General features: G+C 41.0%; 1 protein-coding gene across 2 annotated transcripts in view; it reads right to left on the bottom strand.

Moving 5' to 3' along the window:
- FBXW8 (F-box and WD repeat domain containing 8) overlaps window positions 1–20,253 on the bottom strand; it is a 135,813-nt gene that overhangs the window by 40,869 nt on the left and 74,691 nt on the right. For both annotated transcript variants that reach the window (XM_088449240.1, XM_088449241.1), the window contains exons 5-6: window positions 15,405–15,562; window positions 3,063–3,259 (exon numbers count right to left, since the gene is read on the bottom strand). In XM_088449240.1, the coding sequence (XP_088305366.1) occupies window positions 3,063–3,259; window positions 15,405–15,562 (355 nt within the window). The remainder of the gene's footprint in view (window positions 1–3,062; window positions 3,260–15,404; window positions 15,563–20,253) is intronic.

The following is a 20,253-nucleotide window of genomic DNA, read 5'->3' as shown; positions in this document are numbered from 1 at the left end:
TCACAAAGTGACCTGGACGCAGTTTATTTATTTATTTAAAAGGCATGCTGCATGTTAGCTGAGCCCTGGTTGATTAAGCCAAAAGGCTTAAACATTGCCGCTTTAAATTTGACTGCTAACTAGCAGAAGTCTCATCAGTTTCAGGATCCTTCACACCTATTACAGTTAGCCTAAAAAGCTACTTTATAGTCTGAGGACACACTTACCTGGCCACAATAAACTCTGCAAACTGGAGGTAAGCTAAGGAGAGTGCTGGTACCTTCTTTCACAGAAAAAAAACACGGAGGGGAACTACTTAGGATTTCGTAAAACTTGATGCATACTTATTACACAGCAAAAGTATTTTTTATTTGTGCAATCACATTGATAGCACCTATGTGTCAAAGCATTGGCTTTTAGTGCTGACCTCCTGAGCCTCATGGGCCCCATCCATCTGCGATGGATTGCCGCGATCCCGTGATGCTGCAACCTGGCATTGCGGGATCACAGAAATCAAACATGTTGGATTTTTGCCGATTTGCTGATCGCGATCAAAAAATTATCACGATCGTCAAATCGCCGACTTTTAACACGGCAAATGTCTGCGATCCGGCAATGGATCGCAGAACATCAATGGTTGGAGGTCGGCGTTTCCGCCCGGACACGCCGGCATTTCCCATCACATCGCGACTAACAGTCACTGATGTATGGCCACCTTCACCAGAAGTGTGTCCAACTCTGCTCCCAGGGACAGGTGAGGTGCTGTAGTCATGGGGGATGTGCTGTTATCAGAATCAGGCAGTCACTAAGTAAGAGCACACTAATACACTATTGCATTTCCCTGTGCATTTGTAATGCATGTGCTATGAGATGATCATATAAATATATTCCTATTTCATATGTAGAGAATACGAAAAACTTACCTACACATTTAACCAGGGTATCCTTTCATAAATGATCTTTCACTAAATGACTTGCACACATACATAACAGTCTTAATCTAATAAAATGGATTGCCTTAGTGAGCATGTGCAGAAGGGTTCAGTATGAATTACCCGACAGCGGCATCACTGAAAATCCCGATCATCCTCAGGTAAGTATTCTGTAACCTATTCTACCCCCTAACCCTCCCTTAGGGGTGCCTAACCCTAACCCCCCCCCTTCCCCGCTGCCTAAACCTAAGTCCCCCGTGGGGGTGCCTAACCCTAACCCCTCCCTCCCCTAGCCTAAACCTAACCTCCCGTGGGGGTGCCGGGATTTCGACGCCTGTCATTTAACCCTTGCTGGGATTATATAGTCGGGAAGCCGGCGGTCGGAATTCCGTCCATCGGCTTCCCGACTGTTTCCTGTGCAGATATAGATAGCTTTATTAATGATTGCTAAATCTGTCAGCACCACAGATACGAATGTACTGGGTGAGCAAAATTTGGTCATCACTCGCTACAGTTATTCTTTATCCCCTCTCAGTATTATAATCAATCCCATTAAATCCTCACACAATAGCTTGGGGATAGAATTAAGCTATGTCTAACACATGCTTTCCACTGTGCTAGGCAAACTCAAGCAAACATTTGTTTTCAGATTAGAGTGTGCTTTATTGCCCGTGTGTTTTAAAAGAAGTCTAGAAAATACACAATTGATGGAGGGATTTAGAACTTAAGGCCCCCATACACGGTGCGATATGCACCTTGCGACGCGACGACCGATTCGATGGCCGACATAGCGGACGGTCCCCACATACAGAGCGATCCGCTGCCCGCCCGCCCGATATTACTTCCTCCCACCTCCAAGATTTTGCCCGCACTGCTCCCCACCTCTGGAACTCTCTCCCACTCACCATCAGACTCTCCACCTCTTTGCAATCCTTCAAAAGGGCTCTCAAGACCCATTATTTCATCAAAGCCTTCCAGCTGTTATTCTAACTCCCTGATACATACAACTTCCTACCCATCTGTGTCACCTGTTTGTCTTCCCCTCCCCTTTTAGAATGTAAGCTCTTACGAGCAGGGCCCTCTACCCTCTTGTACTTCTCCCTACAATAGTTTCATCTACTTCTTACTCACCACTAGGGCACCTAACACTTGGCTGCTTATGCTCTGTTGCTTATCTGGGTGTTATGGTCACTAATGTAGCAATATATATTATCCATGTCCTGGTCCTGTATTGTATTGTTCTGTAAGTCGCTTGTCTACAACTTGTTTATGTGCTTTGTAAGGCGCTGCAGAACATTTGTGGCACCATATAAATGATGATGATGGATTCAGAAACACCTGTGTAATTCCGCATCCAGAACGCATAAATACAGTCAGATCCAGGAATGCCTGCAATCATGACACCTGGATGTAATCGGTATGAATTACCGCTGGCCGACTACAGCAGAGTTCCCGGCAGCAGAAGCCCGACAGCGCTGGAAATCTCGATCGTGGATAGGTAAGTACTAATTAATCTAACCTAACCCCCTAACCCTCCTTAGGGGTGCTTAACCCTAAACCCCCCCCCTCTAAGTGCCTAACCCTAACCCCCCCTCTAAGTGCCTAACCCTAACCCCCCCTTCCCCGCTGCCTAAACCTGTCCCCCGGGGGGGTGCCTAACCCTAAGTCCCCCAGGGGGGGTGCCTAACCCTAAGTCCCCCAGGGGGGGTGCCTAACCCTAAGTCCCCCCCGGGTGCCCTAAACCTAACCCTCCCCCCCCGCGGCTGTCCGCTCGTGGCGCCCGGCATCCCTTCGATCGGGATGACGGGAGCCGGTCTCCCGGCGTCGGGGATATGTCAGGCGTCTACATCTAGACACCCGGCATTTCACCCCCGCCGGGATATGACAGTCAGGAAGCCGGCTGCCGGTATTAAGGCCCTTGCACTTGAAATGTAAAGCAGCAAATGTGAAGCAGTATAGTCCAGGCCCAGGTCAGTATTCCTATGGACATGGCGTCATTTACTTTATAATTTCAGAAATTTGTCATGAGCAACCCACTGTTGAAAGCAATACCAAACACAGTGGAAGATATTGGGGCACTGTTACACCATACTATAACTGCATTTAGTATTTAACACCGATCCAACTGATGTAATAATAAGACAAGCTCACCAGTTTCTGAGTCTGGAAAATGCAGCTACTTCGCCAGTACCCTTTATCATTAGGACTCTCCACTTTGATTTGGAAACTGGATGCTGTTGCTATAGCAGCGGTTTCTGGGCACAAAGCTAGTGCCTGTATTTTTTGGTTGTGCTGATAATGATGAATAGGTTCCCGATCAAGCAGAAGACTCCAAACATCAATAGTACCTGAAAAAGTAGGAACAACATTTTCATTAGCATACCAAAAGCAATGGAAAAGAAAATATTTTAATGTGTGTCATTAAGAGATAAGACTTACATGTTACATTTATATTAAAAATAAAACAGACTATGTGTACGTTTCAGTACTGTCTATGATAAATTCTGTAGAAATTCTGATCTCCAACAAAGAATAGTTATACAAGCAACAAGTACAGAAGTAGCAGACTGGGACAGGTCTCATGTGGAGATCACAATTTCAGCAGAACATCTCATGTACAGTGCAGACATGAAGCTCAACACTTGCAGGAAACTGATTAGGAAGCTTATTATAAACGTTATTACACCATATTTGTATTTTTTTCCTGCCTTTCTCAAGACCTATTGTTGTTAATCTTTTTCTACACACGAAGTTGGACTCAGAGAGTATTACAGACTACAGACAGCATGAAGCCCAAACTAATATGCTCCTGATACTGCATGTGCATATGTTTTACATTTTTAAGTTACATGTAGATGCAGCACTAATGTATGCTTCATTTTAGTATTGTCTGATATTAGCATATTCACTGTATCTAATTGTGAATGTTAAATATTTTACTATTCTAAATATATTGTGGTTACTAGACTCGTGTGGTTTAGATTTGCAATTTAATTTTCCCTTAATGTAAAGTTTTATTCTCTGTTTTAGAAACAACTTTATAATGTGTGGAAGAAAGAATATTAACCAGTAATAGGGACCTGGCATATGCTGGGCCACACCATCCCCATTAATTAAGCCGCTGTCCTCAAGTAAAGTCTCCCTGCCAGTAGAGACCAAAGGAAAAGTTTCTATAACTAAAAGACCTGAGGAGCGCTAGATATTTTTCCTTGGTTTCTCACCAATAATTTGATGATCATTAAATAATTATGGATAATAGGTACCAATATAGAGGTGAGGGATGATTTACAAAGTACACCAACTTTGTTATACAAGTTTATTAAAATACATAGAACATTTCAGAGATACAGATTATACGAATAAAATATATTTTTATGAGAAGAAACCTGTTAGTATCCCATACTCTGGGAACATTTAATTGTAACTTGAATCTCGCCAATTTTTGGTTAGTGATAACCAAAAATTGGCGAGATTCAAGTTACAATTCAATGTTCCCAGAGTATGGAGTACTAACAGATTTATTCTCATAAAAATATATTTTATTCGTATAATGTGTATCTCTGAAATGTTATATGTAAATCTGTATAACAAAGTTGGTGTACTTTGTAAATCATCCCTCATCTCTATATTGGTACCTATTATCCGTAATTATTTAATGATCATCAAATTATTGGTGAGAAACCAAGGAAAAATATCTAGTGCTCCTCAGGTCTATATATATATATATATATATATATATATATATTTACATACAAAGGAGATCATAATTTAGTTACACAAAAGACTATATAAGCAAATAGCTAAGTAAACGTGTTGTCATGACTACTTTTACAGTTATTAGGGTAAATGTGTATATAGAAGATACATAGAAATACAGTTTGCAAGAGGCAAAAAACACAAAAGACTCATTATACACCATTGCATAATACAGCTCCATATTCATAGATGTATAATGTATTTACCTACTTGTATGTAGGAGTCATATGCTTATGACTCTCATAAGATTGTTATAATTAATATTGAGTTGCATACTGTCTCTGAAAACGGCTGCCTCTATATATATGATATCCATGGTTTAAATTGTGCACCATTCAGCAACAGATTACTGAGGTTGTACTTTTTCCCTCTTCACAGCATAAGACACAGAATGATAAATTAGCAATCGAGCTGTTATATATATATTTTTCCTCTATGATCTATTTTATGTAATTTGGAGTGTGCCGACCAGGTGTTTTGTCTTAATGATGTATATAAGACATACACTGTGGAATTTATTCCAACTGAGGTACAAAATTTTGGGATGCGCTCAGTATCCCGACACAGGGGATGCTGATACTAAGAATACCTGTGCCAGAATCCCGACACCTGCCAGAATCCTGATGCCGATTCCCAGAGGTAAGTAGTGGGGTTAAAGGGAGGGTTAGAGTTAGGTTTAGGCACAATGGGGGTGGGGGGTTGGTTAGGTTCAGGCACCGGGAAGGGAGGGTTAGGGTAGGGAGAGGGTTAGGATACCTACCAACAGGTGTCGGTATCCTAACCCTGTCGGGATGCCGGCATCAGGATTCTGACCTCCGGCATCCCGAGCGCCTGCATCCTGTACCCATCCCATAATTTTATATTTGAAACAAAAATGATTGTGCGTCAAAGCTGTATCCCTTTAGGTATTGCCCTTATACTCCAATAAGGGATTCAGAAATTCCCAATGCTATATTTGCAATGAAGCAATTATTTTTGTTATTGGACACAACTTTTATGCTGAATCTATAAGCGATCTTTCTAACATATAGAGTATTAAGCTAGACCTCTTGCAAACTGTAGCCCCATGACATGTATTAACCATCTTTACACAAATAACACACACTCCATCAACCTTCTTAGCCCTAGCTTCCTCAAATCCTAGCAAAGCTCCACTCCCCTCCTCCTTTAATGAGTCACTATTCCTAGTCACATAAAATAAAATAAATCACTCACTTTCTACAGCAGTACCTTTAAAATATAGCTTAAAAACTGTGAAAATCCCATTACATGCCAACTTAATTAATGGAGAGGTTTAAATAGGATCTTGATCTTTTCTGAAACCAGTTAGACAATTATTTACCTTTTAAGCAATTAATGCAATTACCATTTTGCGTTCAAGTTATCCAAGACCAGTTCTGCTGAAAGCGTCAAATCTCCTTGGGGACACTTTAGACTTGGGGCTCATCTTTAGACGGAGGACTAATTGCATCTTTGGCTTTGTGCTCTCACTACGAGGCAGCTAATTGTTTAGGTAAATAGCAGATTAATTTAAATATGCATTGCTAATAATAAAAGCAAATGGCCTCCATTACATTTGTCGCTCCCAGGCCGATTGCTATAAATCTTCCACCCAAGACCCATTAGGTTGGCGGGGGAGGCGTGGATGGTCCGCATTACTTCACAGCAGTAGCACTTTCTAGACATCAAACAGCACTTTTTGAAAGCAAGCATAAATCAGCTTAAACTCATTAGGTACCATTTGCACTGCTCACTGTTTCATTATTGCTCTCCTTGGGGAAAAGCAGCTGGCATCTCTACCCGATCCATAAAGACTTTATTTTATTTTTTTTTTAACAGTGAACTTTAAAAAGGGTGAAATATTGGTGATGGATAGTTATGAAAGTTTATTTTTCTATTCAACCAAAAAAAAAAGTGTATAGCAAAGTTCATTAACTGCTTACTATGAAAGGTCTGCAATAATACAGAGTATTAAAAGAAATCCAACAGAATTCATGAAATGAATTTTTAGAAAATGGTGAATTTAAATAAAAAACAAAACAAAAAAAAACCTCAGACATGGAATGTAACCAGTGGGTTAAATAATTAATTTCTGCATGGACATATAAATTGTAACACATATACCCTTGCTGGGCCCCATTAAGGTTTGAATAGGAGATTGTATTCATGTAGTTCTAGTCTATGCATAGACTGGTCAGATTCACTTTTAGTGTCAGACAAGACATAAGTTGAGGGGCCAACTTGTAGCTGTCATTAGTAGATGTATAATGAGCCCTTCATACCTTATATGGTGTTATTAGCAGACAGTTAGCCACATTCCAGTGGGGTGACTATTGTAAGCTGTGTAGAGACGCTAAGCATTATGGGTTACTGATAGTGATGTCCATATTCTACACAAAGGGGGTTTGAAACAGAGTGTAACTCCAGACATTTTAGGATACGTCATAACTATTTCTTTGTCTGAGTATATCTTAGTGCTTACAGAGCATGTTCAAGAGATAAAAATGGTCCATGCTATGCTGTACCAATCAGTGCATGATACCTAGAATGTAACTAATATGGGCTTAATATCCGGAAAGCCAACACCCATACTATGGTATATAAATCAAGACCTAGACAAAGGCTCTGCAGCTCGTATATGGACCCGAGACTGCAGTAGGGTGCCTGCAATGTAAATTGGAAAATCTGGGCATTGATAAAACGAGGGCTCCCCAGACGAAGATGAACTACATCTTATGTTGAAGATGATGAACTACCGGTGTCATCTGAATATATAGACAAAAGTTGAGTATACTGTATACTTTGTATGTTGTTTGCTTGTTATTTGTAAATAAAGTGTGTTCATTTGTACTCACTCAAATGGTCACGTGTGTAACTATTAATTTCGATAAGAACGAAACCCACCGTTATGCATAGAACACACACAAAAAAAGTTTTGCTTTCCAAAACTGCAAAAGTAGTGTACACCTTAATATGACATTGCTCAAGGTACATTACTGTACCTGAGGGTTGTAAGCCCAGGCTTATGCTGGGTACAACAACAAGAAGAGGGTAAGTCCGCACTAGTAATGTGTTTAGGGCAATTGAAATAGAGAACCAACATTTAGGTTCATCACTGGGGCAATCCTGGATAACTCTTGGTTGTGGTGCACCCAATGGATTTGTGCTGTACACATGAAAAAATGGTATCTTTTGCTTGGGACAAAAGAAAGGGGATAGACAATTTTAGCCTATGCTGGGGCACTCTTAAGGAAAATAATAAATGATGATAGCAGTAGAATATTGCTATGATTGGTGATAATACAAGACTTAACTTTTATTAAAGAACCTTAAAATATTGATATCCTAAAGATAGAATACTAAATACATAACGAAAATGTATTATACATAAATAACATATGAAATGTTAGAATTAATTAAAAAATTAGTCCACTCTGAAACAGATAATTACTTACAGTGATCACAAATGACATGAAGATCAATCATGGAGATGTACCAGATGTGGATCAAATAACCCACATACAGAGCACATGAGAGTCAATCTCTTCAAAGTGGTGGTAACAATTACAAGTGATCACAAACTTAAACTAAAGCAGGGTCAATCACAATAGAGTATCAAACTAGGATTTTGAGAAAATCAGTGGACCCAATTAGGACAAATATCAGCAATTACAATGATTACAAAAAACAATATCAATAATTGCAATAATTACAGGAATCAATAATTACCAATACATGGTTTAGTGACTCATTTAGTCAAAAAAGGTGACTTATGGCGAAAATAAATATTTATTCTCTCATACAGCACCCTTATTCCCAAGTCATAGATACAATGATCATAAATAATTTAGGGATATACAACACACTAATACACACACTGTTCAACAAATAGAAGTCGAAGTGAAATAATAGCTAATCATGACTTGGGAATAAGGGTGCTGTATCAGAGAAATATTATTATTTTGTAATCATTGTAATTGCTGATATTTGTCCTAATTGGGTCCACTGATTTTCTCAAAATCCTAGTTTGATACACTATTGTGATTGACCCTGCTTTAGTTTTAAGCTGCATACACACGTAAAGATTTTCTGTCCAACCGTCCAACTAGTTGACTGGCTGGAATGAAAATCTGGAAAGGTATGCAAGCAAATGACAATCAGCAATTTGCTCCCAAACCCCGGAAAATGGACAAAAATGTTGTTTGAACAAATTGTTCATATCAAACATTTAACAAACTTGTCTGACAACAATTTTCATCTGTTTTCTGGCATTTAGGAACAAATTGCTGATCATCATTTACTCCCATACCTTACCAGATTTTCATTCCAACCAATCAACTAGTTGGATGGTTGGACAGAAAATCTTTACGTGTGTATGCAGCTTTAGTTTGTGATCACTTGTAATTGTTACCAACACCTTGATGAGATTGACTCTCATGTGCTCTGTATGTGGGTTATTTGATCCACATCTGGTACATCTCCATGATTGTTCTTCATCTCATTTGTGATCACTGTAAGTAATTATCTGTTTCAGAGTGGACTAATATTTTAATTCCATCTAACATTTCATATGTTATTTATGGATAATACATTTTCGTTATGTATTTAGTATTCTATCTTTAGGATATCAATATTTTAAGGTTCTTTAATAAAAGTTAAGTCTTGTATTATCATCACCAATCATAGCAATATTCTACTGCTATCATCATTTATTATTTTCCTTAAGAGTGCCCCAGCATAGGCTAAATTTGTCTATCCCCTTTCTTTTGCCCCAAGCAAAACATACCTTCTTTCTCATGCTGGGTACACACTGGCCGACATATTGGCCGTTCAATACGGACCGCCCGTACACTTGCAGCAGAGGCATCCGGTAAGGTGGTCGCGCCGCGACCCCTGGCTTACGGGACTACAGATAATAGTTTAGTTTGTATTAACAACCATCATCTACAGATATATCTGCAGATCAATATATCTGCCAGGTGTGTACCCAGCTTTAGAAAAATCACAGCACTGTAACTCCTAAAATCATACCGCTGTCACCTAAAATTGTAGTATTCAGTAAATAGTTATTAATGTATTCCCCTTATAGCATCCCAAACAAAGCTATCCTTCGACACTATTTTCCAATTAGTTTACAAAGGACACTTCATCTCTTCCCACATTATATTCAAATCAGAGAAACAGAAGGCTCCAGAACTGCGGCTTTATTAAAAACATTTCAAGAGCTGTCATACACAGTGTTGGGGGCCTGTGGTGGTTCTCCGGTTACAGATCAGTATACAGAGTCTGTCAAATAAAAGTTCTGAAAGGGGCAATCTGCGAAGCATGGAATGAGGTGCGATGTATGAAAGCTACAGGCTGCTTTAGTTCCCTCTGATGTGGCCAGCAGCCAAACGGAGCCAAGCCTGGCAGCAGATGGGGTCTTGGCATCACCCTACCAGTCCCTGCATTAGCAGCATCTGCTCATTACCTGGCACGATGGACGCTTCTATCCACCACCCCCCCTTCCCCCTTGTTTCCTGCCCACCCTATGGAGCTCCAATCAAAGCAGCTATGAACTACATTTGAATTTTATTATTTGGGGTGAATAAAAGCATATTCACAAAAATAAATATAAAACTACCAAATGTCAGAGGATGCCTGTCATACTCCTGACATACAGGCAGGGCATTGTTTTAGAGGATAAGTAGGCCTGCCATTATTCTGATAGCACCTCACAATTTTCATGTTAACCATTCTAAAAATTAGGTTTCTGAGTCAGTTTCATAGATGGATATTTACCAACATTTCACATTGAAGTGCAACATTTTTCTGACCAATCAGTGATTACCTCTTATTTGTCTAAAGCAAGGTAAACAATGAAAGTCCATGTTCTACTGGTTTAATGCAAATGCAGTTTAATAAATAACTCTCCCAGACTGAACGTGCATTATCGTAACAGAGAACAGATTTACATCATGGTATAAATAACTGCTGGAAACACAATGAACAGTTTACGGTGACTACAGTTAATATGATTAGTTCTATTTTTGGACTTCTTAGAAGATGAACATTTTAAGTAATGATCAGTCTTCAATTATTCTAAAAATTAATAATTTATGTTTTTGCAAATATAAAAAAAAAAAATACAAATAAAAAAAAATTTAAATTTGCTTAGACTTGGAAATAATGACAAGGTTAGTATTCTACCACTTATAACAAGACAATGTTGGCTGCAGCAACTACCTGGCACCACAGTGCCTCAGAGCTCTAAGCCTCAGAAGACTTGACAACGAGTTTAATGGGTGCTGAGCCTGTGTGCCTTTCTAATGCACATGAAAAAAATACACATGGCAGCCAATGCGGCCACTCAGAGTAAAAAGAGTGTTCTTGTGTGCATAGTGCAAAGCGAGACACAGCTGTTTTATTATCCTCACTAAGAGATTTTCATCCTATTCTTCCATTAACCTCTTAGTATTAAGCACATACAACCGTTTTAAGGCAATCCTTTGAAAAGGTATTGATAGAACATAAAAGTATTCCTTATCCTTTTTTACAGTCTAACATATTGATACATTTGTGGAGAGTATCGCTTGGTTGACCCAGCTCTGGTGGCTACCCGGAAAATCACTATTTAAAAAATGTATACATTTAAAGAAATCCAGCATCCATGGACTTGCTCACCCTAGGGTATATCTTCTGCTATAATATTGGTGTACCCAGCATACGCTGGCTGCATCTTTGTCACTTTTAAAGCCCAGGGTGACTTAGAGATCACTAATACCTAGGTCAGACACATCCTACGTTCATACTTCAGTGTACATTAAGGACATTCTGGGAACGCTTTTTGAAGTGTTTCCAACTTTGTATTCTGTAGTGTGGGATCATGCACTAAGGAATGAACAGGAAATACATGGTGACCATAGGAATCATTGATCCCTACAGTGCCGTCTGTTTTACAAGTGGTCTGGATGACATGAGTATGCCCTGATCTTACCGATTGGAAATTGTATTCCATAGTGAAAAACTGTTTAGGGGACATTTTCACAATAGGAAAACAGTATTCTAAATGTTTGATTGTGTCCCTGTTATGTTATAATCTACAATAGTAAAAATCACATAATAAGCATATGATTGTGGTTTTGTACTTTTGCTTAACAGGTGAATCAGGGATCATAGTCTAACCTGCCCCATTTAATTAGTAGCCTTCATTATTTTCTGCTACTGTTACATAATTATGGCCCCCATTTTTTAATCCAGCTTTTTTTATTCAAATTGTGGGATAATATAAAAATTATTGTATTAGTGAATAGTGAGTTATTATAAATACACTGTCCAATGATATCGGTAAAGAACTAACATAAGGGTTAGTTTAGCAATGTTCCTCATAGAGCGTGTGGCCGTCTTTAGACACAAATTCCAGCAGCAGCACTTTTTGCAGAGGTCTTAATGTCCACATACTGGTAATCGGTTCCCTTGCTACAGTACTCATGAGATTCTGACTCTATGACAATGCCCAAACAGAGAACATAAGGCGAGATGATGCTGCAGGATCAGATTAATATAGGTGATATCCTGGTATTTTTATTAAAGCACAAGTTGGCCTAAGAAACCATGTGAAACCATGTCTTGTAATACGTTGGAAGTCTCTTACGTATTGAGCTTCAAAGGAGAGATTTATTATATTGATAAATGTGAAAATCCCATTCTGGGACTTGGTCTTGCGAGCCTGCATATGAGTGAGTCAACAAAGCCTGTGTGCTATGGCTTCTCATGCCTGTTCTGTAATCTCTGATTAGTTTTTTTTTTCCCATTGAGAGCATATATGAGAGAGGTCTCTTCCATTGCCTCCAGGAAACTCTGGGGGAGATGTACTAAGCCTTGGAGAGTGATAAAGTGGAGAGAGATAAAGTACCAACCAATCCGCTCCTAACGGTCATTTTTCAAACACAGCCTGTAACATGGCAGTTAGGAGCCGATTGGTTGGTACTTCATAACTCAAGGTTTAGAACATCTCTGCATGTAAGCCAGATATTGTTTCCCCAGTTACGGCCATCTACAAATATGCCACTTCTCTGCCTGTCTCTGCCTTGCATATGTCTCTCAGTAAGTTAGTGTCAATGAGGAACGATTATTGTAAACCTGCTTAATACTTTGTGAACCACTTGTTTATCAGACTTCAATAACACACCTGAGAGTTCAGGTTACTTATCTCATTGCACAGCTGCATTATTATGGAAAGCTAGCTTTACCTCACCCAGAAGTTTTTTTAAGTCATTTAAGTACTAAGGGCCAGACTAAGAAATCTAATGCCATCACTGCTGCATCTTTGTAGCAGCAACACTATGAGAATATGCAAATGTCACTGCTGCTGGGATATATATTGAGACGCCCACCTGTGTCTACGCAAATTCAAGCAATTGCGTACAAAGACGCAGCCTGCGGTCAAAGATCCTTTGTTAATCAGATTTCTGACAAGCCATATGGTCGTGCAGAATGGCCTAGTGTAGACAGACGCCAGAGCCATGTTATCTGCGTACTAGATCGTAGATGCAGGCTGTGACCTGCCCCAAAACCAGTTGCGACACGACAGGGATGCGTTTTTGTGCCACTCCCCCGTTACCTCCCCCAAACGGTGCCAGACTGTCAATCACCCTGACAAAAGTAGACTCTGCGAGCAAATACGGTAATGGACTTTGACGCATGCACTCTGCAACTCAAGACTGCCGTTAATTGCTCAACTGTGTAAACATCGGAATAATGTACATCTCTGAATCAGGCCCTAAGAGGTTCTCTTAGGGTTGCCTCACCCTTAGATTTAGAGAACAACAATGATATCAGCCCTCAACTAGCTTTCCACTTGAGCATGGGAGCCTGTTGGTCTTGTATTTGTGGATTTGCTATTGCTGTGAGACCTCTACACAAAAATTCAGCACATAACTTTGTTTAAGATTAGGTAAGCCTGATATATAAATGAGCAAAATGAAATTTGACTGGGTAACTGATAAGTGTGTCATTGCTTGAAACGGCTTATCATTCGTATAAACTCTTGATTTGTAAGTGGGAAGTTGTATGCATCTCAAGGTACAAACTGAAAAAAGTATTACATTACTGCATTTCAGACAGTGGACCTCATATCGCACATGTTTTAGACAGTGTGCTAAAAGGATATGAAACAGGTAACAAAGATATCTGTAATTCAAACTGCGGTAACATCATTGCCATTGGCCATGTGTATGCATCCAGTAATCCACACAGTGAAGGTCATTTGAGGTGTGCAAAACAGTCAAAGCACAGCAAAAAAAATGAGGTTTGGTCCCAATGCGCACTTCATTTTGTACAGCAGTCAGTCATAACAGTAAAACCACCTGCCTAATATTGTTTAGGTCCTCCTCGTAACGCCAAAAGTGCCCTGACCTGTCGAGGCATTGACTCCACAAGACCTCTGAAGGTGACCTGTGGTACTTGGCACCAAGACGTTGGCAAAAGATCCTTTAGTCCTGTAAATTGCAAAACCCACAGATGTTCGATCAAATTAAGATCTTGGGAATTTGGAGGCCAAGATGACAACTTGAAGTCTTTGTCATGTTCCTCAAATCATTCCTGAAGAATATTAGCACTGTGGCAGGGCTATTTATCCTGCTGAAAGCCACTGTCATCATAGAATACCGTTGCTATGAAGGGGTGTACTTAGTCTGCAACAATGTTTAGGTAGGTGGTATGTGCCAAAGCACAATCCTCATTAATGCTGAGACCCAAGCAGAAAATTGCCCAGAGTAACACTGCCTTTGCTGGCTTGCCTGCTTTCCATAGTGCATCTTGGTGACATCCCTTCCACAGGTAAACGACGCAAATGCGCCCAGCCATTCATATGATGTAAAAGAAAACGGATTCATCAGACAAGACAACCGTCTTCCATAGCCTGCATAGGCTTATACAGCAAGTTGCAATGCACTATGCGTTCTGACACCTTTCCATCATAGCCAGCTTTCACTTTTTCAGCAATTCGTGCTACAGTAGCTCTTCTGTGAGATCGGACCAGGCAAGCTAGACTTTGCTTCCCACGCACATTAGTGAGCCTTGGGCGCCCATGAACCTATTACAGGTTCAACGATTTTCCTCCCTAGGACCCCTTTGGTAGGTACTAACAACTGCATACTGGGAACACCCCACAAGACCTGCCGTTTTAGAGATGCTTGGACCCTGTCGTCTAGTTATCACAATTTGGATGCTCAGATCCTTATGCTTACCCATTTTTCCTGCTTCCAACTAATCAATTTAAAGAACTGACTGTTCACTTGCTGCGTAATATATTCCATCCCTTGACAGGTGCCATTGTAACAAGATAATCAATGCTATTCACTTTACCTGTCAGTTGTTATAATGTTAAGACTAATCTGTGCATGCGTGTGTGGTTTGATTCCCTTCAAAGCATTAAGCAAAGCTGAACAGTATTATTGGAAAAGCACATAAAAGTTTAATTTACTGAAAGGGGTGGTTCTAAAGTGGTAGGAGATTGGACTTTAAACTAAAGTAATTTAGTGTGCAAAGGAGCCTCATGTTGTGCGCTGGGCGGACTATGTAGTTGCATTGCTAAAACAAATTTAAGGAGTTTTTCAGAGCACATCCAGAGTAGTACACAACAGAGGCCCATGGAACTTCTACAGATGTTCACATACACTGTTTATATTAACGCTTTATTTTTTTAATGTTAAATCCTACATATTTCTACTACAAAAATGCTTCTAGAATAATTACCATCCTCATATGCTGCCACAGCCAAGGACTTGTTTATCCGTACAAATGAAACTTGGTGGCTTTGCCCAGAATCATCAGCCACATGGGTGGGTTTTAGAAAAGATTCAGCAAGACCTATTGTTCGTGTGTCCCACAGACGCACATCTCCAGAAGTGTACCTGGATAAAAAACATTAAGTAAAAATACATTGAGGAAAGTAAGGAGAAGAGAATGCTGAGGAGTGGATAGTTTTTAAAATGAAGTAGTAAAACTAAATTAAAAGGGTAAATATCACTAAAAGATCAAATATTTCTATTTAGTTCTTGAGCACTCAAATTTTGTACAGTTAATATTATTGCTGTGTATGGCTATAATGATAAAAAAAAAGGATACCTTGCATGACGAAGATGTCCCAACAACTAAAATCACAGCATTCTATTCTGTATCACCATTCTTATTAACCATCATGGATGCAATTTACTAATACAAAAACTGTATATTTATGTCTATTTTCACTATTAAGAATATTAATACAACCGTATTCCCCAATAAGTTTGTTTATATAAATCCACTAATAACAAGCTACAGACACTGTGCCTGATTCAGACCCGCTCGCAAGCGTGTCGATGGTGAGGCACTGCGCACGCGTGAGAAATTCACTCGCTCCAGGGCTCGCTACAAACGGGGTGGCTATCGATGTTGATCGACAGCTCGCCCCGTTTTGTAGGCGAGGAGGGGGGGTGGCTAGCCAAACGGAGGCGTTCCTTCGGGAATGCCTGCCGTTTGAGGGCGGCCCCACTGGGGCTTGCGGGAACGAGACCCTACCACAAGGGTCTCGTCTCAAGCCCGTTGGTCGCAACCATCACCTGGCTGCTCGTAAAAGCTGTGGGTGGTCACCTACAGCTATGCGAGCAGCCAGGAGGCCTGTTTTAAAAAAAAAAAAAAAGCGGCTGCCTTGATTCAGAGAGAACGCTCGCTTTTTGCGAGCGGCTCTGAATCAGGCTCACTGTTTGGTAGCAAGATTATTTTTCTACTTCAGACACCATGGCAGCCATGACACCCAGAAGTTATATAGCGTGAAAACTCCTTCCACTCCCTGCCCAGTAACAAAGTGAACTATTTCTTTCAGGAAGACAGATGGTTGTATTACCTGGGAATCGAGATAGACACAGTGAGGGACAAAGCATCAGTGTCACAATGGAGAATATAACTGTCTTATCGGATCCTATCTCTGCAGAGATCTTCAGAATTAGAATGGCTTAAGCCAGTGGTTCCCAAACTGGATGCCGTGGCACCCTGGGGTGCCTCAGGGCACTTGCAGGGGTGCCACGGGTTGGTGATCCAGGACCAAATCAAATGATTTAGAAGCCAAACTCTGTTCATCACCACATAACTGAACCTTAGGATGACAGATAAGCACAATTAACTTAATTTAATATTCTTTTTCAGAATTTCTCGACAAGAAATTTTTGGCCTAGGGGTGCCGTGAAAAAAATGCTGATACTCTAGGGCGCCGTAATTCAAGACAGTATGGGAATTACTGGAATATTTTCCCCTACCACATATACAGTATCCTCCAGTAAGCAAGTTGGCATATGAGAAATCTGCAGCTAGAAAAATTCAAATGATGACATCGCAAAACAGGGACTCTGGATCGAAAGCTGAGTACACACTGGGCGATATATGGCGAGTGCGTCGGCGGGTGTGTACCTCCAATATGTCTGTGAACGCCATATCGCATCGGCTGTGCAGCACATGAGATGGCTGATATATCTGCATATATATCGGTGCATCTGCTGGTGTGTACGGGCGGCCTGCTGATCACCCTTACACATGCTGCAGGGGGATGTAGTCGGCATACCGGCGTGTGGGATGCCGACGGTCTGAATGTCGGCGCCGAAATCCCAACAGGTCGTGATCCTGGCACCAGTATCCCAACCACCAGCATCCTGAAGGTAAGTATCGGGGTGTTAGGGGGAGGTTAGGGTGCAGGGTTAGGGGGAGGTTAGGTTTAGGGTGCAGGGAGGGGGAGATTAGGCTTAGGCACTAGGGGGGGGGGTTAAGGTTAGGCACCGGGGAGGGAGGGTTAGGTTTAGGGTAGGGGTTAGAAAAACACTCGCCTGTCTTTCATATGAGTGTCAGAATTCTGGCTGTCGCTGTCGTTATTCTGACCAGCAGCATCCCGACAGCCGGGATTTCATACCCAACCCGCTGCAGGGACCCAGCGATGAGTGACAGCTCAAGTGGGTGGGCAAATTTAAATACCAACCCCTAACCTCCCCACCGCAGCCAAACTAACCTCCCACTAATGCCTAACCCTTTCACCCGTAGCCTAACCCTAATGTCGACATTATGGTGTTGACTTTGTAAATGTCAACCTATTGACTAAATCCCCCAGCACTGTGTGTATTATTGGATACATGACCTAATCAAGACATTCTTGGAACTTCAATCGTGTTGAAAGTACTAACACTAGAACTCTTGGAAACCGTGGCTCACATTCAAATTAAAACTTTTGGTGGCAATCACATCTTCCAGAAGAGAATAGGAACTTCAAACTTTATGGTACAATGAACCATTTCTGAACACTCAGATATAGTGGGGCTTCAAACTAATCCTGCATTCTTGCCTAAAGTGGGTTTATCGTTTCATGTCAACCAAAACATTATACTTTTGGCTCTTTGTCCTGATCAATGAATAAGAACAAAGAAAAATGAAAATTCAATATATCTTTCTAAACAAAGGTTGTCAGAAGGACATAAACAACTGACTTTTGCAAATCAGAAGGATGGTCTTCACTTTATACATTTTCCAAACAAAATCTTCTGTATGTCATTACTTTAGAGAACACTCAGTTTAGAAAGAATATTCTTCAGGCAATGGATCAATAAATCTTTATGTGGATGAATTGATCGGTGCTTTGACCCACCCTATATTTGATTGCTTGGATACATCCTATATATCAGAGGTGCCATGTAGTCTGAAGAAGAAAGATGCAAGTCATGTTTACATGATAAATTCATTCCTTCAAAGATGCAGCTTAGGAAGTAACTTGATGACACGGGGCTCATGCTGAGTTGGGAGCAAAGCGAAAAAAAGCAAGAAACTTTGTACCTGGAGCAAACCATGGAGTGTATGGAGGCATTACACTGTATAGCTTTTGGGAGTGTCAATTATTCCTGGCACTATTTAGATTAACCAGGCTTAACCCATAACTCAGGGTTGCCATGGAGTGCTTAGAAGAAATTAAACACATATACCCCTGTACGATGTATAGTATGAATCCGAACGATATACAGGTTGAGTCTCCCATATCCAAAATGCTTGGGACCAGGGGTATTTTGGAATAATTGCATACCATAATTAAATATCTTGGGAATAGGACCCAAATAAACACACAGGATGCATTTATGTGTTATATATACCTTATACACACAGCCTGCAGGTAATTTTATACAATATTTTCAATAATTTTGTGGCTCAAACAAAGTTTGTGTACAGGAATGAAATTCATTTATGTTTCATATACACCTTATACACACAGCCTGAAGGTAATTTTATACAATATTTTTAATAATTTGTGCCTTAGCCAAAGATTGTGTACATTGAACCATCAAAAATCAAAGGTTTCATTATCTGTCATATAGAAGAACAAAAAGTGGTCTACCAAGAATCAGGCGCTCCCCATATAACATATATACAAGATGTGTAGTAACACCTATATACAAAAAGCAAATAATCACCCTTTCAGGTGATCAGAGTATGCAGTAATGGTTTTAAAGCCAAATAATGTTCATCTGTACATCCAATCAGAATACAGGATAACTTCTTTCCTTTATTCTAGAATCTGCAAAACATGACTCCCATTTTCCTGCGCAAATGCACAGTTGCAGGGAGACATAGGCCCTGCATCAGATGCAGACGCTCTGACAGAGCGCTCACTCTGAATCAGGGCGTCTTTTTTTTTTTTATGCAGCGGCCTGCTGGCCGCTCGCATTGCTGTGGGTTGCCACCCACAGCTAAAGCGAGCGGCAAGGATGATGGTCGCGATGGTCAAGACCATCGGGCTTGCGACGAGACCCTTGTGGTAAGGTCTCGTGGCCGTAAGCCCCAGAGAGCTTTCGGCTCAAACAGAGCCGAAAGCTCTCCCACTGACATCACTTGTGATGTCAGTGAGGCCGCCCCAAACGGTAGGTGTTCTCATGGGAACGCCTCCGTCTGGGCAGCCACCCCCCCCCGGCCCGCCCACCAAAGGGGGCGTGCTGTCACTCAACATCGACAGCACGCCCCCTTTGGTGCGAGACCCAGAGCGACGGATTGCCCGTTGCTATCCGGGTCTCGCGCATACGCACGACGGAGCCGGCTCCGTCGTGCGCATGCGCTCTGGGCCACCATCAACCCGGTTGCGAGCGCTCAAAGCTTGCGATGGGGTCTGAATCAGGCCCATAGAGCACAGTGCAATAACCTTTTGATAAAATAGGTCTTAATGATACAAGTAGCACTTACAAGATTGAAAAAATGTACAGGCATATAACGGAATCCGTTAAAGGCACACAGCGGCAGTCTGAATGGGAATCCTGGTAGTCCACAAGATGTTTACAGCATACAACCCGATCAGAGCTCCGGACACTCCAACTGGTTCCAGGTAGGACCCCACAGTCAGCCCATGCATCAATAACGGAAATTCACGGAGCCTCGCTTAACGCGTTTCAGACAGTGTTTGTCCTTCGTCAGAAGCATGTAACAGGCTCTCCACACACAGTATACAGTCTGGTGCATAAATATTGGGACATTGACAGAATTTTCATATTTCGGCCTCTATTCACCACCACAATGGCTTCGAAATGAAACAAACAAGATGTGCTTTAAC

Source organism: Taudactylus pleione, unplaced genomic scaffold (assembly GCF_031769625.1).
Source record: "Taudactylus pleione unplaced genomic scaffold, aTauple2 ptg000479l, whole genome shotgun sequence".
In the NCBI taxonomy this organism is placed as follows: Eukaryota; Metazoa; Chordata; class Amphibia; order Anura; family Myobatrachidae; genus Taudactylus; species Taudactylus pleione.
This window is presented reverse-complemented; position numbering and strand designations above follow the sequence as displayed.